This window comes from Larimichthys crocea, chromosome I (assembly GCF_000972845.2).
Source record: "Larimichthys crocea isolate SSNF chromosome I, L_crocea_2.0, whole genome shotgun sequence".
Classification (NCBI taxonomy): domain Eukaryota; kingdom Metazoa; phylum Chordata; class Actinopteri; family Sciaenidae; genus Larimichthys; species Larimichthys crocea.
Genome location: NC_040011.1, coordinates 40561802 through 40587178, shown reverse-complemented (window position 1 = coordinate 40587178; position 25377 = coordinate 40561802). Strand labels below are relative to the sequence as shown.

The 25377-nt window shown below is 44.4% G+C and overlaps 1 protein-coding gene across 7 annotated transcripts in view; it reads right to left on the bottom strand.

Annotated features, from left to right (window-relative positions):
• Window positions 1-25377, bottom strand: part of tenm2a (teneurin transmembrane protein 2a) — a 201802-nt gene that overhangs the window by 18260 nt on the left and 158165 nt on the right. For 3 of the 7 annotated variants that reach the window (XM_027282406.1, XM_027282425.1, XM_027282429.1), the window contains 11 exons: window positions 17336-17458; window positions 15789-16015; window positions 14931-15126; window positions 12789-12890; window positions 12141-12335; window positions 10521-10721; window positions 8513-8698; window positions 7457-7483; window positions 3329-3475; window positions 2796-3006; window positions 1198-1317 (listed from right to left, as the gene is read on the bottom strand). In XM_027282406.1, the coding sequence (XP_027138207.1) occupies window positions 1198-1317; window positions 2796-3006; window positions 3329-3475; window positions 7457-7483; window positions 8513-8698; window positions 10521-10721; window positions 12141-12335; window positions 12789-12890; window positions 14931-15126; window positions 15789-16015; window positions 17336-17458 (1735 nt within the window). The remainder of the gene's footprint in view (window positions 1-1197; window positions 1318-2795; window positions 3007-3328; window positions 3476-7456; window positions 7484-8512; window positions 8699-10520; window positions 10722-12140; window positions 12336-12788; window positions 12891-14930; window positions 15127-15788; window positions 16016-17335; window positions 17459-25377) is intronic. The other 4 variants (XM_019273981.2, XM_027282412.1, XM_027282415.1 and 1 more) reach the window with 4 other exon arrangements.

The window sequence follows — 25377 nt, the reverse complement described above, 5'->3', positions numbered from 1 at the left end:
AGACAACAGTAAAGGTCTGAAACATAAATAACACAATGTTAGACTACTGCTCTCAGTGTAGAAGTGACTGTATTCGATGTTCTGCTTTAACCTCTTGTCACCAAATTATGGGTAACAGCTGTGGGTTAATGATTAATACAGAAATAGGTCACACACACATGTTTGCCATGGCAAATGGGAGGACTCTGCTGTGGCCAAGAGCCTCTAACAAGTGGAAGAAAATAGCAGCCATCAAAACTAAACAAGGTCAGACAGGGACATCGGAGCATGTTCATTTAAGTCACAACTCTGTAAAACTGGTGAGTAACCGCCCCTGAAATACAAGGTCAATCAAATGTTACTAGAAGTTCAGATGTTTCAGCGTCAGCTTGAGTTCACGGGGAGAAAACGCTGCAAAGAATGCATTAGTAAGAGGAGGAGGAGAGTGTTTAAAGAACCTGAGACAGCAAAACACAGAAACTGAACATTTAATGTGTTGAGGTCAGTCTATAGAAGCAATGAATCAAAGTTTGAAATAACATGTTATAGATGTCAGCCAGACTTAAATTCAATATAACTTGAAGGGGGGGAAATTGGCCTGAAAAGGCAAATTAAAGCAGCCAAAAACGTCCCCAAGAAACTGGAAATTCCTGCAGAGGAAATACAAAGATATGTCAGGCGAGTTAACCAGATTTAGCTATAGAAGAAAAGGATTAAGTACTTTAAATCCACATTTTCAAGGATGTTTAGATTAAAAGTTCTTTGATTTCCCTATTATTTATTCCCACATAATGAAACAAATTTTATTTTGTGTCTTTAAATCATGAGCTGACATAAAACATTCTTATGAAAACAAGTTTGATATACAGCTATTGCTCTCAAGCATTTGACTGGTACAATGTATTGCATTATGCCGGGTTTTCATATTTTCTTGCACATTTTTTCCGTTTCAGTTATCATGTTTTATTAATATATCGTTCTTGTAAACACATTAACTCTGTTCTTAATAGAAATCCACTTGCGTTGCTTTATCTAATTATTTGTGGCTGCAATAGTTTCCCCCCATGGGATCATTATAGTTTTCTAATCTAATCTAATCTAATCTAATCTAATCTAATCTAATCTAATCTAATCTAATCTAATCTAGTCTGATCTAATAATTCAGCCTATGTGGTGAGGTAGTTTCAGCAAGAAGTGCTGGGTAGCTGTTGTACATACATTCCATCCTGCCGTGTCAGCGTGTATCCGTAGTGGGGATAGTTGACAAAAGACACGTTCACCCCCACCAGAGGGGTTCCATCTGTAGTCAACACCTGACCCCGGATTAGAGACGCCAAACTGGAAGAAGACAGAAGAGACAGAGTGAGGGAGCGATAGTCAATCTATCAGCCCGACCTTCCAAACCATCAATCATCAGGTTTGATTTATCTCACCATCTTTCAATCATCCAATTTGCCCATTCATTTATTGCTCTGGTCTTCCACCACTCATTAATTAGAAACAATCAGCAACCCCCCGCCATCTACATTAGCTCACGTCAATCATGTAAACAAAGCATGACAACGTAGATGGATATGTGTGTATCTATGTATGTGTGTATCTATGTATGTGTGTATCTATGTATGTGTGTGTGTGTGTGTGAGTGGCTGCGCCCTAGAGAACTGATAGGATAACATTTAAACACTATCACCGCAGTATCATCACTTTGATGAGTTATTTCCTTTGAAATATCAGATGTTGGCTTGTGTAAATGTATGCAGACAAGAATCAGCACCATGGACAGGGTTTCACAGCTCCCGCTAAATCTACGGGGGAATCTTGGCTTGGTCTGCTTTGGCTCTGGGATTTGTTAAGGTCTTGGCTGGCTCCCTGAACCATTCTGGAGTCTATTTGATATCTCTATGACTTAAGGGTATTTTTCATGCCATTTATTTACATAAATGTCAAACCTTGTAGCAGCATCAATGTGGCAATATTCTCTTAACATTCAATCTCACAGGACTTTTCAAGACATCCTGGATTTTATCATGCAGTCCTGTATTAATTTCAATCACTTAATACGTGTCCAAACGTATTTCAGCGTATTTGCCAGTGGGTTCGAATATCTAGTGTGTATCTAGTAATTTTTAATGGGTCAGACATGCGTGTATGGAAATTAGTTTTCCAACTGTCTGTGGTTTTGTCGATTTTTATAAATGGCTCTATTGTTTTTCACATCTCCAAAATGATTTGACCTTCTAGAGCAGGGGTCTCCAAACTGTTCCACAAAGGGCCGGTGTGGCTGCAGGTTTTCCTTCCAACCAAACCAAACACTTCTGATCTCAGTCTTCAGAGAGTTGATTGGTCAAACTGTGTGCTCTTGGTTGGTTGGAACAAAAACCTGCAGCCATACCAACCCTTTGTGGAACAGTTTGGACACCCCTGGTCTAAAGGCTCAACGCTCAATAAGTCATGCCACGTTTGAGCAATTTCTTCAAATCCATTTCCCACCCACACCCATATTCCGTGTCACTGGGAGTCCCATTAGCTTCTGGAAGCTAGAGATGTCCTCTATACTGTTTTTTAAGGCAATGTTAAAACTACAAACTTAGTTAAGAAGTTGTAACTCAGATGTGTGAAGTCTGTGCGAAGCTTCGTCAGACTCTTAATGCCTTGTGATGAAGTTGAACACAATGTTCCACAGTGTAAACATTAGAAGAATTTCTAAGTAAGTAACTCTTTTAGGTCAAAGTCGCTGGTTGTCTAGAATTTCACTGGTGCTGTGATTACTAATAATGCATGATTGCAGCCTGTGTTTGTTTGTTTTTCTGCTATACCTGGAGTTGAACGGGTTTTCCCCGGGGAGGATATGAGTGCTGTCCCGTCCCACAAGCATCTTGACGCGGTCGTAGAAGGAGCGGACGCGGGGCTGGGACATCGGGCTCTGCTGGATGACCTGGAGAGGGTCCCGGGAGCCCCGACACAGTGGGCTGTTCTGACAGGGACTCTGAATGCAGCAGTCTGGGTCCATGCAATCTGTTAGTCCATCTGAGCAATAAGGGGGGAAAAAAAGCAGCGATGAGGTGGTGGTGGTGTAAGAGCGACAAGGAATGCAAATAAGCTACCCGTACTGCTTAAAATTTTGATAATCTTTGAGTCTCAAAGAAAACGGTTTAATTCGTAGTGAGGCCTCATCTCATGAGACCTATATCTTAATTCTATTTCTTGTTTTAATTCATTATTTTTCTCTATCATCCATTATTCCTTCCACCAGCATTTTTCCGCCAGAAGCATTCCTACTGAGGGCTGCACTTATACGTGTCCTACCATAAAATCCCTGCTGCCCCCCCATCCCCACTGCCCAATTCACCTCCTTCATTGTCCTTGTTGTCAGCGCAGGAGGTCTCCATGGCAACACTGCATCCGGTGCCCCTCCAGCCTGTCTGGCATTCGCAATGCCAGCTCTGCTGTCCCATGGTGCACTGGCCGTTCCCGTTGCACAAGTTAGGACAGCCGTCTGCGAGGAGAGGACAGGAGGAGAGAGGGAGAGAGGGAGGGAGGTGAGAAGGAGGGAGGAAAAAAAAAAAGGGGGATGCGTGATGGGACAGAAGCAGGGTGATGCTTGTTTGTTTTAACATCACTGATACACAGATGAACACACACACATTCTTACACACACATGTGCTCATATGGTTATGATAGACCAATGAGTCTCACTCAATTTAATAACCACACGGTAGCACACTGTAAGTATTGATTGTTCAAAAATCAATTTAATTCAGCAGGTCAGTTCACATGCACACCTTCCCATCTGTGTGTCTGTACGACGTTAGCACGGCTGCTAATGTGTGTGTATGCGTGGACAGAGGTGGATAGAGCACTTACTTGATAGAGCCCCACCCGATCACCACTCTCTCCCTCTCTCTCTCTCTCTCTGTCTCTCTCGTACTTATGATTCAGTGTAGGTAATGGGATTCTGATGGCCTGAGAGTAACGCTTTCTCATGAGAGAATGAGATTATGTTCGATGGAGAGTGTGTATGTGTGTGTGCGTGTGTGCGCGTGTATGTGCGGTGGCAGCCTATGAACTAATAAACCTTCACTTTAGCTTATGCAAAAAAGCCCTACCAAGAATCTGAGGCCCTGGAGCCAAGAAAGTTCTTTAACTAGCGTTGCAAGGCCACCCTCCCAACTCAAGAGTGAATTTAAAGCAGACTGGATAAAGAAATGTGCAATTATAGAGGGCAGCGCGAGGTTGTCACAAGTTATATCTGGTAACTTTTGATTGGTTGTAATGTTAAAGAAAATGTAAAGGAATACTTTGACACCTGGGGAAATACACTAATTTGCTTTTTTTTGCACAGGGTTAGATGATCGATACCTCTCTGTTTGTGAACTATAAAGACTGGAAACCACTAACCTGGGTCTATGAAGCTCACTAATTAACACTTTGCATCTCATTTGTTTAAAACTTTGCAACAATTTTTTTATGTTTACAGTACAAACAGAGCCGAGCTACGTCTTTTCTCTTTCTTTATGCTTGGCTTCAGCTACATAGAGTGATGAGAGTGACATCAATCCTGTCATCCAACTTGAATACAGATGAATGTATTTCCCAAAATTTCAAACTATTCCTTTAAGATTACTCCTGTATCAAAATAAATCCTCTAAACTCGGTACAAATAAGAATATGCGCTAAAGCCACAAAATAAATACTTTATTTTCAAAAAGCTTACTATGATATTTGTTTTAATTCCCTTTGAAAGTTTGCATCCACGCAGAGACAAAAATAAAAAGGCCTTCAAACTACTGGCCTGTCTTACCATTTTCCAGTATCACTCTAAATCATACCTTAGCTTTAGACTGTGTATTTGCCACATTATAGTCTATCAAGAAGAGAGAGAGGAAAAAAGGAACGATGACACACGATGACAATGTTTTCTCCAGCAGCACAAAGAGCCCCAAACAAACTTGTCACAGTGATTTCCTCTTCAATAAATGAGGGAGCAGGATGCAACACTCTTAAGTCTGCCCACGGGAGATGGAGGCAAAGACAGGGTTGACTGATAAAACAATACGTGCATGCACGCGAAGGCACTCACTCACACTCACACTCACGCTCACACACACACACACACACACACACACACACACACACACACACACACACATACAGCACGAGGCACCCTAGAGATATGACCTGACATTTCCCACTCAGTAGTAGTGTGCTGACACCGAGTGGGGAAGGACAAAAAAAAAAAAAAACAACCCAGTAAGAGATTATGAATATGAAATGCTTTTCATTGAGTCCTGCTCAGGAGATTAATGAACATATTTTCACTCAAGTTGCACTGTAGGATTTTGCCCTCTAACAAATCGCCGCATCAATAAAGCCATGCATTATGAATACAAATAGTGCAATCTAAACCGTGGCAGCAGCTAAATTAACAGGCATTTCACCCCGATTGGCATTTTATCATATGTCTCAAACACCGGGCGATGAAGGAAAGTCAACAAAGGACTTTCGGGAAAGACGGTGTGCCGTCTTGGGAGGTGGGGAGGGGGTGTGGGGGGGGCAGGGAAGCCACGTTTTTTTCAGCTCAACGAGAGGAATCAAATCAAAGGTTTTTAGCTTTAATTATTACCATTTTCTGCATCAGGGGACTGCTCATGACGCTGTATTAACAGTCAGGCTGGAATAGATTGTCCTCAAGTATTGAGCTCAGGGAACAAAGGCAGTTAGCAGTGATTGCCTGTTAAATGGAGTTGCCATTTAAAGCAGCCAAATACTTATGAAGCACCCGGACAGGACAATCCATAGTGGGCATTGATCGGCTTGCCTGGGCAGGCCGGCACGAGGCTCCTCTCTCTTTAATGCCAGGACCCAGTCGATACCCCCTCATACTAACTAGAATAAAGTGGGATTTCAGAAACTATTAAGTCCACCCTCCCCACTAATGTAGTTGGACTCTGATGAAATCCCCTTAAAAAGGAGAAGAAATTGCCTTGGGTTATGGGTCAGCACACACACTCTTGTGTGGCATACGGTGTGTGTGTGTGTGCGTGTCGGGATATACGACTGGATAGAGAAAGATACTGTGTAAAACTCAGAGGAGGAAGTGAGAAAGAGAGACAGAAAGGCTGAGAACAAAGTGCATAAAAGAAACAGAGTCAAGACTTTGTGCAAAAAAAAAAAAAAAAAGTTTCACCATTCTCTCCATGGCCCCTGTTTCCAGCTCTGTCTCCTCTAAAGGTCATAAAGTAAAGGTCACAGGCATAAATCTAAGACCACTGCTTATAGATGGACCGGATAACTCGTGCGCTTTCTCAGATAAACCTCCACTCATCCACTCTCTTCTTAATAAGCTCCCTTAGAATTTACATCGATCGCTTTACCTCACACGTCCTTTGACCTGTCTCTCTGCTTCCCCTTTTGCCTCCATCTGTTCTTCTTTACCAACCCCCCCCCTCTGTCTTGCTCCCTCTTTAACCCCAGCGATTTACCTTTTTTCTCTGGGCCGGCTCTTCATAAAACAATGAGAGCTATTCCATTAAGCGTAGAGGGTGAGAGGACACGCTCAACGGTGCTCCAGGGACCTGTACTGTCAGGCAATCTGTGCCGCTCCGACAGAGGTTCAGCTGCAGGGCTATCTATTAAGCATTCATGCTGTGCATGTGAGACAACTCACCCCGGCCCTACACCCTTCTCGATTTGCGTCGATGTCTTAACCTTAGCCACGACTCTATTTACCTTTGAGTGATCTGACTAAGCTGTTTTTTTGTTTTTTTTTGGGTTGTTGTTGTTTCTTTTTGGCTACTGACGAGGTGAGTTTGATGAAAAGATAGAAAATCTGGAATTAATACTGTATGCTCACACATAACCAAACACACACATGTTCACACAAAATAAATTTTATTAGTCACTCTACCATGGCCGCAACTGTTACCACAAATACCAAAAGACACACACACACACACACACACACACACTCAAAAGCTCTGTGTTTTTGTGACACCACATTAAGGCCTCGCATCATTGGCCTATGAAATTCACCAATTACCTCAAAAGTTCTTTACGACTTTCATCATTTTCTCCTCGTGTGAAGCAGCAATACAATGACTAGAATACCTGAGCAGAGTTCATGTGTTTGTGTTTCCACATCAGAAGTATGGAGAAGAACACACACTCACACGCATGCATATCCACATATACACACACAGCACAGCCCCTCAACACTGCTGATACCACACTAGGCTCTACGGTACCCCACAACACATCTAGGCTCAATGACAGCTGGCCCCTAAGCTGTAGTGCACCGCTGTAAATGAGAAGTGCGCTACATGTAGGGGAGTTATCATTGAGGCTGGCACCCCTAATCTATGGACAGATAGCACCACAGAGTCTACAGAGCCAAGCCAGGCCAAAACCCACAAATGCAGCAGCTAGCTTCTACCACCACAGGCTAAAGAAAACAAAACACCAGAGTCAGATACGGTACCTGCTTTGTCAACCATGCTCCCATGGTCTGCAGTGGGAGAAAACGTGCAAAAGGTAAGAGATGGGGAGAGTATTGTTTTTTTTTTATTTATGTTTTTTTTTTTTTTAAATAAATGCAAGCAATATCATGCAGAGCTGAAATGAACAACAGGCAAGAGAGTGTCTGGTGCTAGTGAAGTGTGCTTTGCGCCAAGCTGAGGCCTGACAACTCTTTCATCTTGGGCTGATGCTGCAGTCAAAGCTGCCCTACTTTCTGATGGGGGAAATGGGGAGATCATAAACTGTTATTCCCCTGTGCGTATATATATGTGTTGGCGTGCGTGTGTGTGTAAGTGCATATATGTGTTGCTCTGTCTGTGTGTGTTTTGGTGTTTGTTTGTGTGTGTGTGTGTGTGTATATTAGATTGCAATCACAGTGCGTGTGGTGACAGAGAAATGAGACTTTGTGTCTCAAAGCACTGTGGGTGAATCAAAGGAATCTGGCACTCATCCATCCGAAAGTGACAGTGATGTCAATATGAGACAGTGATTGACTGACATAAAAAGTCACGCTCACACACACACACACACACCGGCACAACTGTGTTCATGCACACACGCACACACGCACACACACACACACACACACACCCATAAACAGTGTGAGAGAGATATTTTTTGATCCCAGTGAGGTGAACAGTTTAACTTTCATCACATAACTTTGGTGTTTCAAAGGCCATAGAAACTAAGACTCCTGGGGTCTGCAGTTGAGAGACAACCTAAAAACGGTTAAATCATGTTCTTTTGTAACCCTCCATCCCACTACTTCTAAGAAGTTTGCTCCACTCCCCTCGGTTTCGCCCACTTTCTTACGTCAGCCACCCCCCTCCTCATCAAATTCCCCCAAGGTCTCCCTTTTTACCTCCACTTCTCGTTTTCAAATTCCTTTAACAGAGTCGAAGAGGAGCTGCCACTTTATTCTGCCTGGGTGCTGGTGTTTCTGTGCACACCCACGTGTTGACACACAGCAAACATGCACCTCAGCGCACGCACACGCAAATACGCAAGAGGCTCTTACCGATGGTGCAGTGCTCTCCGTTCCAGCCCTGGTGACACTGGCACTTCCCGTCCTTGCAGGTTCCGTGTTTGATGCAGAGCGGGTTGCACACACGCTGGTCACAGCCTGCGCCGGTCCAGCCCTCCTCACAACGGCAAGCTCCACCCATACACACTCCGTGGGTCCCACAGTCAACTGAACACACCTCTGGAGGAGGAAGTGAAAAAAGTCTGGGTCACAAACACTACATCTGGATTTATAAGGTTTGTATTTGGCAGATGCAAGCCTGATCAAAGGATATCTAGACGTTTTTTTTGGATGTTTCAACAGCATCAAAATGGCTATATTTCAACCTTATTACATGATTCAGTATAATCATTTAAATGACTTTGAAACAAAAGAACCTTTGAAAATTTTAAACCCGGGTTTAAGCGGGTTGATTAAAAGTGAAAATCAAAGAATCAGTACGATGTTTGACTTCGTCCCCCGTGGCAGTGAGTAACAATGTCAAATTACCCAAAACAGAGAAAAAAAAAAAATTAGAAGCACCCAAAGCTGCACAATCAAACAATCAAACTCACATTACGCTAAACACAATTCTCCATCCATACACCTTCAATTAAAATCAGTGATTATAGCATTGTGAAGCCTGGGTTTATTTCCCGAGCCTCCATTACAGGCGCTGTTCGGGAGGCTCAGATGTTGCAGGCGGCGATGGTGCATGTGGTGAGATGTGACAATCCCGCTTGTGTACTCAGGACCCCCGGTGTGAGGGGAATGTAGTATGTACAGATGTTTTGATGCACACTTGCTGAGGGATCCTGCGGTGTGGAACAACATTGTCTTTATTAAAGTTAAGCATTGCTACTCTCATAACAAATGCTGGAGCTCTGTTTAGTGATCCCGAGAAGGGAAGTGTTGCGACGCCGTCGTTTCTCTATCTCTTACAACTTTATTTTTATTGAGATAAAGAATCGTGGAAGTTGAGTATTTTATCATAAAAATGGATTTTAAACACAAACTCAGCTACTTTCACAAGCAATATCTATCTTCTTCTTTTTCTTTTTTTTACTCCACCCAGGGGTGCAGCTGGGAGTTATGAGCCTCGTGCACAGGAAGTGACTCCAGGTGCCCTCCATTTTTCTCTCGCACCTCATACAGAATTATTCCACCTTTTGGTTATCTGGGTGTGTCATTATCCACAATGCAAATGCACCTCCAAGATTCATGTAGGGAATAATAATAATCTATAATAGTTTCCCCAAGTGCATTTCATGCTACGCGCCCACTGACTACAATCCAATCAAACCATAAGACACCTATAAAATCAGGATGTGGCGAGGAGGTTTTCACTCCGGCATTGTTCTCTGGAACGAACAGCCTCTGTCACAACAGTGTTGTTTAAAAAGTAAAATTAAAACTTCTATCTCTTAAGCTTCTAATTAGTTACTCTGTGTATGTCAGTGGGTGTGGTGCGGGGGTATGTGGGTGGTTATTCATCGTTCTTTTTTTTTTTTAAAGCGCTTTGTTGCTCTTTTGTTATTTTTGCTGCTTTTTTAAAAAATAAAAAAAGTGTTATATTCTTTTATGCATGTGCTGTATAAATAAAAGTGCCTTGTCTTGCCCAGTTTGGATTTTGAGCACTACCCTCATAATCGTAAAAAGCTGTCATAACCATACTGTCACTGACAGTCTATTATTGAGAGAGCTGATTTTATATAGCCTTGACAGTAAAAAAAAAAAAAAAAAAAAAAAAAAAAACTTGTCACATTTTGTTCCAGTTTGTTCCAATTTGGCTTAGGGAATATAACAGTTGCTGTATCCTATTTCGTAGCAAGTTGTATTGTTTGTGGTCTTGTAGATTTCATCCAAACAGTTTGAAAACCAAAGCCGCCTGAAATAAAATGGTAAACTAATTAGCCATGTGTCCCAGGGGACCGCTAAATATGTTTGGGGGCAATGAGCAGTCAGTGGCCCTATTCTCCCAACAAACTCCTGCAGCCTGAAGCAGCCCTGCAGTCGTACTTACCCATAGAGCAGTCAGGTCCCATCCAGTTGGGGTCACAGCTGCACAGCCCAGTGTCTGGTATGAAGGCCCCATGCCCGTGGCACTGGTCCGGGCACTGAGCCCTGGGAAGCTCGCAGTGGAGCCCTCCCCAGCCTGGTTTACAGTGGCACTCCCCATTCACACAGATGCCATTGTTGGAACATGTCGGATCCAGGCAATCCACTGCATTAACCCAGAGATAGACCGACGTGAAAAAATAAATAAATTACAGGAAAAAAAATAAATGAACAAAAACCAATACGAGCTCTAAAATGTCACATCAGAGCCGATGTTGAAAACAAATTAAATGTTATGAGTTTTCCTTTTTAAGAAAGAGACGTGGCACAGGAGATATTTTCATTCTTTGTGTACACAAAAAGATAATGATATAGAAGAAAATATTTCCAGACATTTTACTAAGGTAATTAAAGCACATAATAATGAATAGCTGAGTCTGTAATTGGGGCAAATGTGCTCCACACTGAAAAGACAGAAAGCCTCACTGACACACTATTCGGCGTGAGTGTGCATGTACGTATGTGCTAATACATGGGGGAGAATCTGACACTGTCAGGCTGCCAGGTTGACAGGCAGCTCGGAGTCCGAGCAGTGAGTGAAAACCAATTTGACAAATTACCTCCTCCCGGCAAAGCGCCCACACACCCCTCTTCTGGCCTCCTCTCACATGCTCTGTCCCGGTCACTCCCACTTTCCTTTCCACACTCATACTCCTCGTCCTCTTTGTCTGACACCTCTCTCCCTCACCTCCTCCTCCTCCTCCTCCTCCTCCTCCTCAGGCATCACTGACCCCAACGCACCCCCTTTTGCACACAACCTCAGCCCTCTATTTTCTGTTTGCCTGGCAGAAACGGCGGATCACAGTTATCGATTTTCATGTCGCTGGCACTCCAGGTAAATTGTTTGAGGGACTCTGCTGTGATGAATATCAGATTTGAGAGCAGAGAAGGGGGGAAAAAAATTGGATGAGAGGGAGAGAGAGAAAAAAAAAGAAAAGCAGGAGAAAATGCTGACCTTGTTCTCCAGCCCTGCGTCTTGACTTCTCCTGTCACTCTGCTCCTCTCTTCCCTTTGTCTTTCATTCCCTCTCTTCATCTTCACCCTTGGCACTCTCTTTTCTCCCTCCTTGTCCAGTTCTCTCTTTCTTCATACATATTCACCTCTCACCGCTGCCCTGACTCGCCCTCCATCTCTTATCCCTCCCTTGCTCTCTATCTTTGTGACGACAGAGGATGTGGCGGGCTGATCCTTCTTAACAAGGATCAATAGAAGCAATTTCATCCCTTAATAAAATCTCTGATGTGTTTGGCTGCGGTATCATACTTCATCTGTATATATGGAGGGAACGGACACTCTGTCAGGGTAAGATTATGCTATGATCAGCTGTCTAACTTGAGTTAGAACGAGTGTGTGCGGGTCTGTGTGAAATGTGTTTGCTTTGGCGCAAAACGTCCATGCCTCTTTCGAAAGAATCACTTTGACTCGTCAAAAACCGACAAGTGGAGGCGAAGAAGAACAGCTGACACGAATGAACCCATCCTTCATCCTCGAGGATCGCTACGCCATTAACCCTGCCTGCACTCACCCTCTGCACAGCTCGGCCCTTTGTAGCCGATGGAGCACACACAGTTGCCGTCGGTGCAGGTGCCGTGGCCGCTGCAAAGAGGGTCGATGCACTGCGTGACGGGGACGTCGCACTCGGGTCCCTTCCAGCCGCTGTAACACACACAGGAGCCCTTGTCGTATTGGCCGTTGCCACTGCACAGCACCGGGCACGCCGCTGAAGGAAAGGAGAGAGGGAGGAGAAGGGGAGAGATTAAACTCTCCACACGACAGAAGAAAAACAATTAGCTTTAGACTTTTTAGAGATTCTCAGTGAAAAGCCTACCCACACACACACACCCACCTAACCCCACCAACTCCTCACCAAAAGGGCGGATAGAGTGGTTAAGGGGCTGGAGAGTGGCAGTGACACAAAGAATAATTACAGGCAGAGGTAACTAAACTATTCATCAAAGCTGTCTATCCCAGGTGAGCACGGAGCCGGGGAGACGTTAGCTGGCGGAGCTGCCATTCATCATCAGTCATCTTGTCTCGGCTCCACCTTGGGCCGTGCGCCATTTTACTCCTCCTGTTCCTTCGCTATACTTTCCTCGCATGGAACTCGAAATGCGCCTGCTCGCCTAATTAGACGACGGGGAAAGAAAAACACATTTTTGAAAGCAGCCAATACCTTTGGAGCAGTCCATGCCGTGGAATCCTGGGAAGCAATGGCACACACCAGAGTTGCACTCTCCGTTACCATGGCAATTGCGCGGGCACTCTTGCACCGAATCTGTGAAGACGACAAAGTGAGACGGAGAGAGAGAGAGGGGAGGGGAGAGGAGGGGAGGGGGGGTGAGAGAGTTTGATGGCAAGCATTAAAGCATTCGATTAAATATCATTGGCACCGTTCATTCTTTAAGATACCGCAGATGGAGTCGCACGGACATCAAAAGCAGATGCCCTCCCTCCAAGATTCCATTCATTCCCTTTTCAGTGCATTTTTCATTGTGCGGGGAGAATGCGGTTTGAATCAGCCATTCCTCGAGATGATATCCATTATCCATCCATATTTTCTCTGCACACTGTGTCAGAAAGTGTTCCTCCAGCTTTTTTACGCCAACATTCTTGAACCCTTCTGCTGCTCTTTCACCGCTCGTCTTGACTGTATCCTGCCACTTCTCCCATTGTTTTGCTTGTTTACTCCTCACTCGGGCCCCACCAAGGTCATTAATACTTCATCCAGGTGTGGTTACTTGGTGCAACTAGGCAGATTTTTAGTTAGATTCTAGCTGTGTGTGTGTGTTTCTGGCAGTGCGCATAGATGACTTCAGCTTTCTATGCAACTCTTAGTGCCTCTTAACTCACTTATGAGACAAACAGTTTGGTGGGAAGTTAACAGGGTCGATGCTAATGATAAGGAGGCATTTTGGACTTTTATCCGTCCCTTCCTCCTGCCCTTATGGGTTTTTTCCCCCCCCCCACAGCTTCCACTCATCTTACACAAAGCATTACTTAGCCTTTCCACACAGCCTTCCTCTCTAACACTTCCTCCCTCTTATTCTTTCCCCAGCCAGTTCTCCCAAATCTCAGCCCCATGTTTCCCTCTTACCCTAATGCCACCCTCTCTTTCACTCCCCTCTTCAGCTCCTCCTCCTCCCGTCCTTCACTCCACTTCACTCCATTCTGGCTTTGCCCTCACCATTATGTCTTTTCCTCCAGCTCCCCCCCCCCTCTCTACTCACTCTAATTCTGCCTTGGCCGCCTCTGCCTCTCTCCTTCTCCTTCCATCCACTACTCCTACTGCTGAAAGCTCCACCGCCAGACACTGACAGCGAAGGATTCTTTCACTCGGCTTGACTCTTTCTATCCATCCCGCTTGTTCTCGCACTCACGCCTCCGACACAATCGAAACTATTTGTGGTGCTGTTTTCAGGTCCTAAAAACATTCAATTCGCACGGTTGCGGCGGTGTTTTATTTGGATTCATCTATGTTCTGATTTGAGATTCGGTTCAGGATGACTGAGTTTTTGCTGCTGGTTGATTTTTATCCCGTTCGCACATGCACAAATGCCATGGACATACTTCAATGCATACTATTCTACTATGTTTCTGGCAAACACAAATGTTTTAACTCACTAAGGGGTCCTGCCTACTTGACAGTGCTGCTATAGCTGTGTCGCTAGTGGCAAAATCGTGCAGACACTGCTGGTGAGCGATTTTAGCAACCTGTGAATGTGTAAAGTCTTTGACAAAACTAAAATGCTACCATGTCTCCTTTTAAAGGAGAAACTCTGTTAATTTAATAGGATAATATTTACACATCAGAGCGTGTTAACAGGTGTGGTGAAGCACTACTGCATATGTGAAAAAAAAGATATCAGCCACAGTCGGATAAAATGCCTCAAGTGATGTGAAACTAAAAGTCTGAAAATTAAAAAATAAATCTGGGGTTGTGAACTTATAAAGAAGTGATTCCTCATCTCTGCTTAAGGCTGTATTAACCAATATACCAACATAACACACCCGGATTGCTGGCAGTTGAATTGGCATTTAAGGTAATACAGGTGCCAGATTTTGACAAAGAAGAAGACTGCGTGGAATAGAAAAGACAATATATCTTTTTCTGCTGCATCGACTGCCTCAAAACTGTCCATTGTGAGTCCAACAATGTTACAGTGCAATGTTAAATTGGTGGAGTACTCTTTTAAATCAGTGCCACTGTAGCAAATAGCTTTGTCTCCTAACTCTTTCCATCTCCTAAATGCTGATGCTTAATCTCATTTTACTTCCCTCCCTCCGACCCATGGCTACAAATCTGCCTCCGCCTCACCCATGACGTTTGTGCTGAAGGAAACTGTCTCTCTCTCCCGACCGTCGTTGTAGAAGGCCAGGTGCCAGGCACCGGCGTCCAGGTACTGGACAAACACAGCCTCATTGAGGACCACGGTTTGGATGCTCCTCCTCTCCCGTGGAGATTCGACCACGCTCCACTTCTCCTTCCCGTCCAGGCGCTCCATATAGTCGTACTGCAGAAGAAAGAGAGAGGGAGAGCATTTGGGGTTGAATGGAAGTGAGTATGAAATCTATGATTCAACTATGAAGTGCTGCGGTGGCACCTTATAGACTTTGAAAAATGACCCATAGTTGTATATGCAGGAAGATTAAAAGATCGGGGAAGTAAGAGTGGCAGGAAATTGCCAGGGAGGCATGAAGAATACAACAGAGAGATCCTTGAGGGCTGTCATTCTCTTCGGGTCCCTGGGAACACTGCAGAAGAAGTTTCTTTTTCTTTTTTTTTTACTGCTGCACAGTAGCCACAGTCAGCTCGAGTCAGGTCAGGCAGGGAACCAGTTATCCAAATGCAATTATCCCATTCTACAAATCAAAAGGCCTGTTAATTGAGTACTTTCTAATTAATAAGAGGCAGTAAAAGTTACATTAGTGTGAAATTTAATTAAGAGTAAATCTTAGACTAAATTAGTTTTTTTTTCAAACAACTATTATAATGAATCACAAATGAATTTCCCATGACACAAGAACGTTTTTGAAAAAATATATATTCTCCATTTTAGCTGATCAATATGAAGATAAAAGGTCGCTCATGAATAAAATGATAATTCTCCTATCAGGCATAAAGGTGCAGAGGAAGTCGTATCCACACTAGCCTGTACTTGGTGCCAGATTTTACCTGTGCGTGGGAGGGAGGCAGGCCCTTGCGAATGTACACTCCAAACAGGGCATCTTTGCCGAGGGAGATGTTGAACTTGAGGAACTGGGGTAGGCTGAGGTGGAGCAGGGACCTCCAAAACACTCCTGGAGGGACTTCTTGGGTCACGCGTCTTCCGACCTCAATGTTTCCTGTGTCTATACTGCTGTTCCGGCCTGCCCACGGACCTGGAGCGAGGGGAAAAGAAACTGCATAATCTGTGATTATAGGCTTCGATTGTCAGAGTCAATAGTTTATTATCAAAGTTCACTGGAAATAATCTGCTCTAAGAATTCATGGCCATTGAGTAGCAAATGATGAGCACCATTAGTTCTGCAAAGCATACGCCCACAGTTTGTGTTTAAATGAGCGCTGTTACGTGTGACGGTGCGATGCAAAAAAACGATGCCTTTGTAGCAAAGACTGCAAGAACTGTGGACTTTGTTGTCGGGGCCTAAAATGAGAGAGAGAGAGAGCTGATAGAACTGCGGGGCACAGCTTTTCCAAAGCAGACACACGCAAAAACACACAGCATCCTGCAATCAGGTCAGTCATCTAACAGCAGTAGTGTTATGGCCCAGACAGAAAAAGACTGAGTGTGAGTGAATGTGTGTGTGTGTGTGTGTACTTGTGTGCAGAAGAGCGAAGAAATAAAAGTAACAATGAGAAGAACAACAGCAGCATCTGGCCTAGACGGCTGGGGAACACAACACAACAGTCCTCTCATTAATACAGAATACAGACACAGAGCTGCAGCCCACACGTACCTATAGTACACGCTGCGTGTGTGTTACAGAGCGAGATCGAGCGAGTGAAAGAAGAATAGATAGAGAACCGCATGGGGGCCTTAAAAGAGAGAAGGGTGGGAGCGGGGGGTATGCAGTTGGTGTTTTACCTCGCTGCTGACTGAGACGAGTCAGTACTGTGTCATGAATTATGAAAATAATTTTAGGTCGGTGCGTGCCAAAAATTTACCGGAGTGTTTTAGTATGTTACACACACCAGCTACGACATTTAAAAGCCTTAAAAGATGAGGCTGCCCTCACTCTATGTTTCTCTTGTTTGGAACGTCAGTCCTTCAGCCCCATGCCAATTTGTTCCTACCGAAGACATAAATCTTTAACAATGGTAGCTTTATTTATTTGGAGTATTTTGCAACAGAGTAGATACTGGCTTTGTTGGAGACAATTTTCAGCAGTGGATTAATACACATTTGGCATGCTAGTGATTAGTTACAGCACCGGGAGTCTGGTATTGAGTGAAAATAAACCACAGTGCCCATGTTCATTGTAGCTATTGTGGCTCGCTTTCAGCTGTATGGCACAGGGAGAAAATCTATATCAAGTTTTTGAATACGTGGGCATTACTTGTAAGTAGGTTATTTCATTGTTGGTTTTTTGGTCTTTTCATGGGATTTGTTGACAATAAGAAAAAAAAAAAACATGAATGTCCGCAGCCCTAACACCAGCCTAACTCTACACACAGTGAGTGTGTGGGGGGGTGAGGGGTGTGTGCCCTGTAGTTCATACCTCTGCCTCCAGAGGGCAGCGTGGCCACGTCACTCTTGACAGGCAAGCCAGCTCCCAGTCCGTTGTTTAACACAGGGCCGTCGGATGGCTTCAGCTGCCATGTCAAACCCAGCAAGTTGATCGCTGCACACAAAGGGACAGAGCGAGAGAGAGAGAGAGAGGAAGGGAAAGAAGAGGAGGAAAAGAAGAGGAGGAAAAGAGGGTGAGGACATGCGACTTGAATGGTGAATGGTCTACAAGTCTGGTATAAAAAAAGCCGCACTTGAAAGCTCATCAAGTCAAAGAAATACAGGAGGCCGACACTCTATGTCTGATCTGTCACTTATACGCCAACCAGTGCAGCTTTTATAGAACGCCGCTTTTTATACTTGTGTTGGTGCATATCAGTCAAAAAAATACTGTTAACAAAGTGGCAGGTAACCTAGAGCACAAAAAAAAACGAGGCAGGACTTACAAAACAGAAAATTAATAACCATAAAGGGCTTTATTTCATTCCCTTTCTCTGCCTCAACCTCTCACAATCTTCTCTCAACCTGACAGCATCTCCTGCTTTTTATTTGGAAGCCTTTACACCATCTTGCAGAGAGCAAGTGACAGATTGGTCTCTGAAGAGATCGCTCCATGACTCTCCCTTCCCTTCTCCTCTTCTTTTGTCCTCTGTTGTGTTGTTGTGTGCCGGCGGTATAAGGCTGCTCGAGTGTGTTCGTGCTTCACTTTGTCAGCTCTTTACTCCTCCTGTGTCTCTTCCCTCCTTAGCTTGCTGCCAAGCGTCTCCACCCCGCCACCACCACCACCACCACCACCACCACCGAAATAAACAAGAGAGAGGAAACAGCCCGAAAAAACTGAACAGTAAGAAAATAGTCCCTTCCCCGTACTGTATACAAAGGTAGAAGTTCATTGATTTTTTTTTTTTTGGTTTTGTTCGGGTGACAGGTATGCTTTTGAGTGTTGTAAATGATTGTTTTAATCTCTCTGATGTTTTTTGTCTCCTGAGTGGAGATGCGTCACTTGCACATGTCTGAATATTTCAAACAACGTTACAGAAAAAGGCACAACGCACCCGCAGTGTTTCACATATACATGAATACTGTGTTGTGAGATTTGACGACGCTCACGGCGTGGATGCGTGATTGTGCGCGATGCATTATGTAGGTGTTATTTCATGCCTCTCAGCGCTGGCCTCATCGCCACCGCATGAGCCTTATAACACCTGCATCTGAAGCCTGGGAATCAATTTCCCTCTTGTCAAATTCTATCTCCGCTCGCCCAAGGTTTGCACACACAGGGACGAGTGTAGAAGTTGCAAAAAAAAAAAAAGGGCTTTAGGAATTGCTGCCGGGGCAAACTCATTCTCGCACCCCACCTCGGTGTCCCATCCCTCTCCACCCTCTATCTGTTTCTTTGTTTCTTCCTTTTTATGTTTCTTCTCTTTCCCTCCTTCTCCCCTCCCTCGCTCCTGGTCAAAGGAAAGCGCTGACACCTCGGCTGCTGCCCGGCCTCCACTGTCAGCTCTTTTTTATTTTTCATGGGGGGGGGGGGGTGGGTGGTGTAGGGATGAGGCCTGGTATGGAGAACAAGAGAGACAGAGGGAGAGATAGAGAATGCAGAGAAACTACATTGTCCTTCCTCCCCCCTTCTGTCTCTCTTCTCTTACATCCACCCCTTGCCCTCTCCTCTCTCATCGCGCTGACCTTCATCCCTCTCCCTCTTTTCCTTTTAATTCCCCCTTTTTTCGTCCTTCTTATCTCCGCCTTCCCTTTGCCTTGGAGATAACGCATGCACACGCACTGGCGCAGGCACGCACGCGCAAAGATGGTATCGCGGCGAGCAGTCGATGGAAAGATTACCTATTGAATCAGCAAGAGACAGTAAGCAATAGTGAGTCTATTGTGACTGTGCTCTCAATCTAGGTCATACCCAAGAACACCATCAGACAGCCCTAGAGTTAGCTCATTGTGTGTGTCTGTGTGCGTGAGGGTCGGCACACGTGTGGTTTCCCCGCATGGCTTTTTTTTTCTTTCTCCTCTCGCACTGTGGGTGGCTGTGAGAAATTGACCAATAGATGGCACTCTTACTCCTCAGCGACATGAGCACAAAAGGCAATGCTTTGTCAACAGGTTTCTTTGCAGCAACACGCAGAGCAGTGAAGACGGAGAGAGAAAGGAAGGCAGAGACAAAGAGAGACACTTGTTATCATTCTCTTTACAAGTACCATCCCTCTTTTTTTTCTTTTTCTTTTTTTTTTTACAACACTTCTAACTTTGTTAGGGTGTAATTTCAGCCAAAATGAAACTGCTGAAATTGATGTATTTAGCTTTGTGTTGCCATAATTTTAAGCATTTTCTTTTCGGATCATAATTGCCATAATTACTGTTTTCAAGCTGCATTGGAAGGCTTTATTAAACGCCATGCCAATAAAGCCTATCTGAATTGAATTCCACTGACAGACACCGGGAGAATAAGAGACAGTCTGACTTGGGCTGTGTTTTCTTTTTAATGTCTGTCCTCTCACTCATGTTCATTTTAACACGCACGCACACACACACACGAGTGCGCACAAAACACACATGTACATGCACATGGAAAGATCACAGAGAAGCAGGTTTAACAAGCGTGGCTTGGATGAAAAATAGATCAGTTGCTTCATGAGGTTTTTATGTAATCTTGATGCATAATTCAGAGAGGCAAAGTGCTTGCCAGTATCATCTGCAACAGACAGAATCTGAAACAGCAGCACATCAACACACGTGATCCTGTGACAAAAAAAAACAAGGCTCGGACTGACGGACAGAGGGACAAGAGACATAAAAAAAGAAGGAGGTGGTGGCCGAGCTCAGAGAGGAAGGGGGGGGCGGCGGTCAGGAGCTCTTGGTGGAATCGAACCGAACCTCGGCGGAGAGGAGGAGAGACGAACAGAGAGAATACTGAAAGACAGCGAGAACTGAGAGAATTTTAAAGAACATATAAAATCCCCTGGGGGTAAAAAAAAGAAAAAAAAAAGGGCAGGAAAACAGTCTACAAGATGATGCTGCAGAGAAGAGAGGAAAAGATGAATAAGGAGGCCTCCACGGATGAAATGAGGAAGGGAGAAGAAGATGGCAAGTGGAGAGGAAAAATTTAAGGGATGACTGGTTTGGGTAAGAAAATATGGTCGTGATTCTTCCTCTGACAGTAAGTGGTTCACAACACAGGCAAACACAATGCTCGTGTGTGAGGCTGCAGCAGTATGTGTGTGTGTGTGTTTGTGGCAATATTTATACGCTTCCGAGTTAAAGGCTCCGAATGGATTTCTGCATGAGAGGAAAAAAAAAAAAAAAGAAAGAGCGGCAGAGATGGAGAAAGGTGACTTTGTGGCAGACTGTGCACTGAGTGTCCCCTGACTGGAAAATATTGTATCATCATCATTCTGTTCTCTGGAACATGTTCCAACTGTTCAAACTCTCTCTCTCTCTCTCTCGCTCCTCCACGTTCATGTGTCTCTTACCCTGTTTTCCGTCTCACCTCAACCATATCATTGCCTATTTAAATGGCAGCATCTCCCATTGAACCAATTGCACTACTCCTAATTGCACCAGAGAGGCAGAAAATGGCCTCTTGCATGTTTTCCCGTGTAATCTCTTGCAATGTGACTAAAATTACACGAGGAGCGGAGGAATATGTGCGCGCACACACATAGGCAGCACACTTTTTCTTTTGCCATCTCCCCTGGCCATCCTGATAAATGCATATTAACTGTTCTAATTCACCACTAAATTAACAACTCTGACCTCAATTAGGGCGGTAATTGTAGCCAGCCCCCCATCCTCGGCCCGGTTGCTAATTGGTTTAGGAAGCATTTCCCTGGCTTGCTACCTTTTGCAACCCCCTCCTCCTCCTCCTCCTGCTCCCATCTCCAAGGCCCTCATTTATTGAGCTGGTAGACATTTTGTTGTCCAAAGCAAACACATGCTCAAAAAGCTGCCACCTGAGAAAAAGGCACCTCTTTCTCTATCACTCGCACCTTCCTCTATCGCTGCAGCACAGGGGGGGTGCAGTGCATATCGGAAAGAGACTGAGGAAAGAGCAGTACGCTGCCTCGGGTTCTTAATATACAGGCCGTTTGGGATATTTCTTAGCATTTACCACACAATATCACTTATGTAGTCTATAAATAATACTGCCTTCTCTCTCAGCTAAGTTCTGAAGGCGCTGCTCGCTGAGATCATTTAGAGTCTCAGACAGAGCGACGGGGGCGGCGGTTGGCTGCTGCCCTTGGGGGTCATATACACTGAGAGAGACAATTTGTCTGCTTCTGAGTGCGTATGTGTGTGTGTGTGTGTGTGTGTGCGTCTGCCTAGGTTATGCATGCTTAAAATTGCATGGCATTAACAACAACTGCAAGCGCATGCACGCCGGCACACACACTACAAGCCCCGACGGGACCTCCTCACCCAGCTGATGCAACTGAACTGTAATTGACTGCAACACAAAAGGTTATGTGAGTTTCTTGCAGCTCCTACCTGCAGAATAGTGCCCATAGTAGAGAGAAAAACGGCAACTCACTCAATCACGCAGCAGAAATGGCTTCCTTATTGGCAATGAAATATAGAGAGGGGCCTGACGCAGATGTAACCGTGCGCATGCATGCATGCGTGCGATGGGCTAAATGAAAAGAGATGTGAATCTGAGTGATGTCCTCCTTTCTGAATCCTCATTTCCTCTTCAGATATCTCTACCCTGACCCCCCACCACCACCACCACACCTTCTCTTCTCCACATCAACCCACTCTTCCTCGTCTCATCCCTTCCTACCTCGGTCCTTTCCCTCTCATCGATCTGTATTAGAAACAGGATATGAGGAACTATGCTATCTTATCACAGATCAGAGAGCGAGAGAGAATGAGTGAGGAAGAAAGACGAAGAAGGAGTACGTTCTGGGGGCCAAGAGAGGGAGAGACTGAAAGAAAATGCGAGCCAAAGAGAGAGAGAGAGGGACAGCGGCTCCTTTCACTTCGCCTTCATCCATCTCCTGTTTCCAACGCAGGACTAGTGAAGCTCCATGGGCCTAATTGGACTAACGATTGGGCCCAGATAAGACCAGCGCTAATGAATAAATGAATGAGGAAATAAATGAATGAAATGAGCCCATGCAAGCAACATGGACACTCTGACTGACGTCAATAAGCCTGTAGATGTAGAGGTGTTCAAAGCGGAGAATATTTCCTTCAGGGCACGTACAGAAACTCAAGGTATACTAGGAGAAAGTCAAAGGATGAACACTGGTGTTACCACTACATACTGTCTGAACAAGTGTGCGCTCTGTTTGAATCACCTGATCAGTGCATATGACCTATTTATCCCTCTGGTGCAGATGGTATAGCACCTTGTCCTGGCCATGCCCTGCCCTTTTCCTGGTCTGGCAGTGTGCGGTAAGATCCTAACCTTTATCGGTTCGACAGGCCCTGCTGCTACAGACACAAGCTCCATGTCTGATCCTTATGCCCAGGTTCCTGCATTCGCCATATGCCCCAACCGTGCCTTCACCTCAGCAGACATGCAAGCACACACACACAACAAATGTATATGGACGCACGCACGCGCACTGGCATGAGCGACACATCCTGACCTCTAGCTGTTCCACCTTGGACCAGCAGAAGGGAAGCCACATGCAGAGCGAGAGGGGACTTTGGGGTCAAGGAGCTTGGTTTGGAAAGCAGCCACATTGTGAGACCTGCAGGTCCAACACAACTCAAGCAGGCAGTCCAAGAACACAAGGGCTCACTGTTTCTTATTTAAGAATAAAATCTGTGAAGTTACCTGTGTTTTTTTTTTTTTGTGTGTGTGTGCGTGCGACTATTTTAATATCAATATTATGAAAACTTTCATACTTCATTAGCAACTCATTTGCATTTTCTCCTTGTTTTTCCTCTTCATGTTGTATCACTAGAAGCATGTACTAAGGGGAGTGGTTCCCAAACTCTGGGTCAGGATCCCCCAAGGTATTGCAAGATAAAGCTGAGAAGTCCAGATGATTAATAAGACAGCAAGAAGAAAAAAAAAAGAGAGAGCGAGAGAGAAAAAGAAAAAAAAAAACCACATTTCTGCTACAAAAGCTTTTTTTGTGATTTCTGTTTAATCTTAGTTTCACCTCTCAGGGTCTTTAAAACGTATTTAAATGAAACAATCCAAGATGGGAACATCACTCTTTGGTTTTGCAGCTTGCACTCACTCACATTAAAAAAAATCAATTTGAATATAAAGATGTTTAAAAAAACTTTGACACATAATCAGAGACACATTTGCATTCCCTCCCTGATTTTCTCTTTATTTTTTCATTTCATCTACTAAGGCAGTGGTGGCAACTGGGGATTTAGGGGTGAGTGGGGGGGTCCCTGAGGCGTCAAAAAAAAGAAAAAAAAAAGAGTCAGAGTCTTCAAGATGATTAAAAAGATAGAAAAGAAGAGAAGGAAAATTTAAAACATAATATGGGTTGCAGATAGACTTTCAGAAACTTCTTCATTGTGAAAATAGTTTAATCTCTTCAAGCCTCTGAAGTCTATTCAAATGAAACAATCCAAGAAGGGAGCGTCATACTTTGTTTGGACAGCTTGCAACTCATAGACACGACCTGAGATAATCATATTTCTGCTATCTCTGCTATCTCAGTGTCTGTCCAATCTTTTCCTTTTTTTTGTTTTTGTTTTTCTGTTATATAATGAATTATTTCAACTCTCCAATTTCTCAAAAAAGCATTTCAAATCCATTTAGAGAACATTGCTATTTGGTTAAATGCTCTCTCGAACCATAGAGGAGACACATCGCTTTGCTTTACAGGGCCACAAGCAAAGTAAATTGGAAACCACTGGGAAACACTTCATTTTGAAGAACGGTGACAAAAAAAAATCTGGAGGGAATAAAGTAAGACCTTTAAAATTCTTCTTTTAAAAAAAAATGTAATATGGTGATGGTGTTTTGAAATGTGGCTCTCTCTTTTGTGATTGCTTGTTACAGTGGATTTGCTGTCACATTTCATGACTGACAAAAGGCCCATGATTGAAGTTGTATCCCTAATAGAACTGTGTGTGAGTTCAACACTTCCTCTCACAATCTTTCATTTTCCCTTTGCACCTGTCTACCAGGTGTGCACTAGATAACACTCAGCTTTTTGCATGATTATTTTGGCAGTGCGGCGCCTCCCAACATTGTGATATATTGCAAAACCACTTTGATTAGAATAATATAATATATTAGCTGGGCAATATATCTTTGGACAGTAAAAATCATTAACATGTTATTATGTAAGGGAGCAGTGATATGAATGCACTGGACTGAGACACTTATAACCGGGAAGAATGGGCAGTAAGCGATTGTGATTAGTCTGGAACAGCGAGACAGCAATGATGGATGGAAAGCGGTCGGCTTAGAGGCATGAAGGTCACACTCGATGACAGTGTGTGTGCCTGCCTGTGTGTGTGTGTGCGCGTGTGGGTCTGTTTAATCAACAGACAAGGGAGCCGAAAAACTACCGACTAAAAATACATTCGTGTCTGTGTGTGTGTGTGTGTGCGCGGGGTGTGTGTGTATGCGTGCGCTCTCATTCATCAGTGGTGACAATACCACGTGGAGTATGCTACTGTGCCCGACAAATTCAGCCATCACACACACGCACACATTCACACGAAACACCCCTGCAAAGGTGACACAAGCGCCCGCTAGCAAGTTTACTCATTGCAGTCAAGGGCACACCTGTGTCTGTGTGTGTTTCGGGTGTGTGTGTGTGTGTGTGCGTGTGTGCAAACAGTCCACCTGGACACGACTAGCGTGACATGTCCTCGATCTTTCATCTATGCATCAAACCAGCCTATCCTCTCCTTACTAACCACCATGCATCTCCTTTTCTGTCTGTTTTTTCCCCTCGTCTCTCCGTGCATTTTCTGTCCTCTGAGCCTCTGAGGCTTACATCCTTCTTCTCGTTTTATTCCATCTAACTTCGTTTGTCATCACCCCCCTGTTCTTGTCCTCCACAGCCTCTCTCTCTCTCTCTGTGTCCTCTCCTCTCT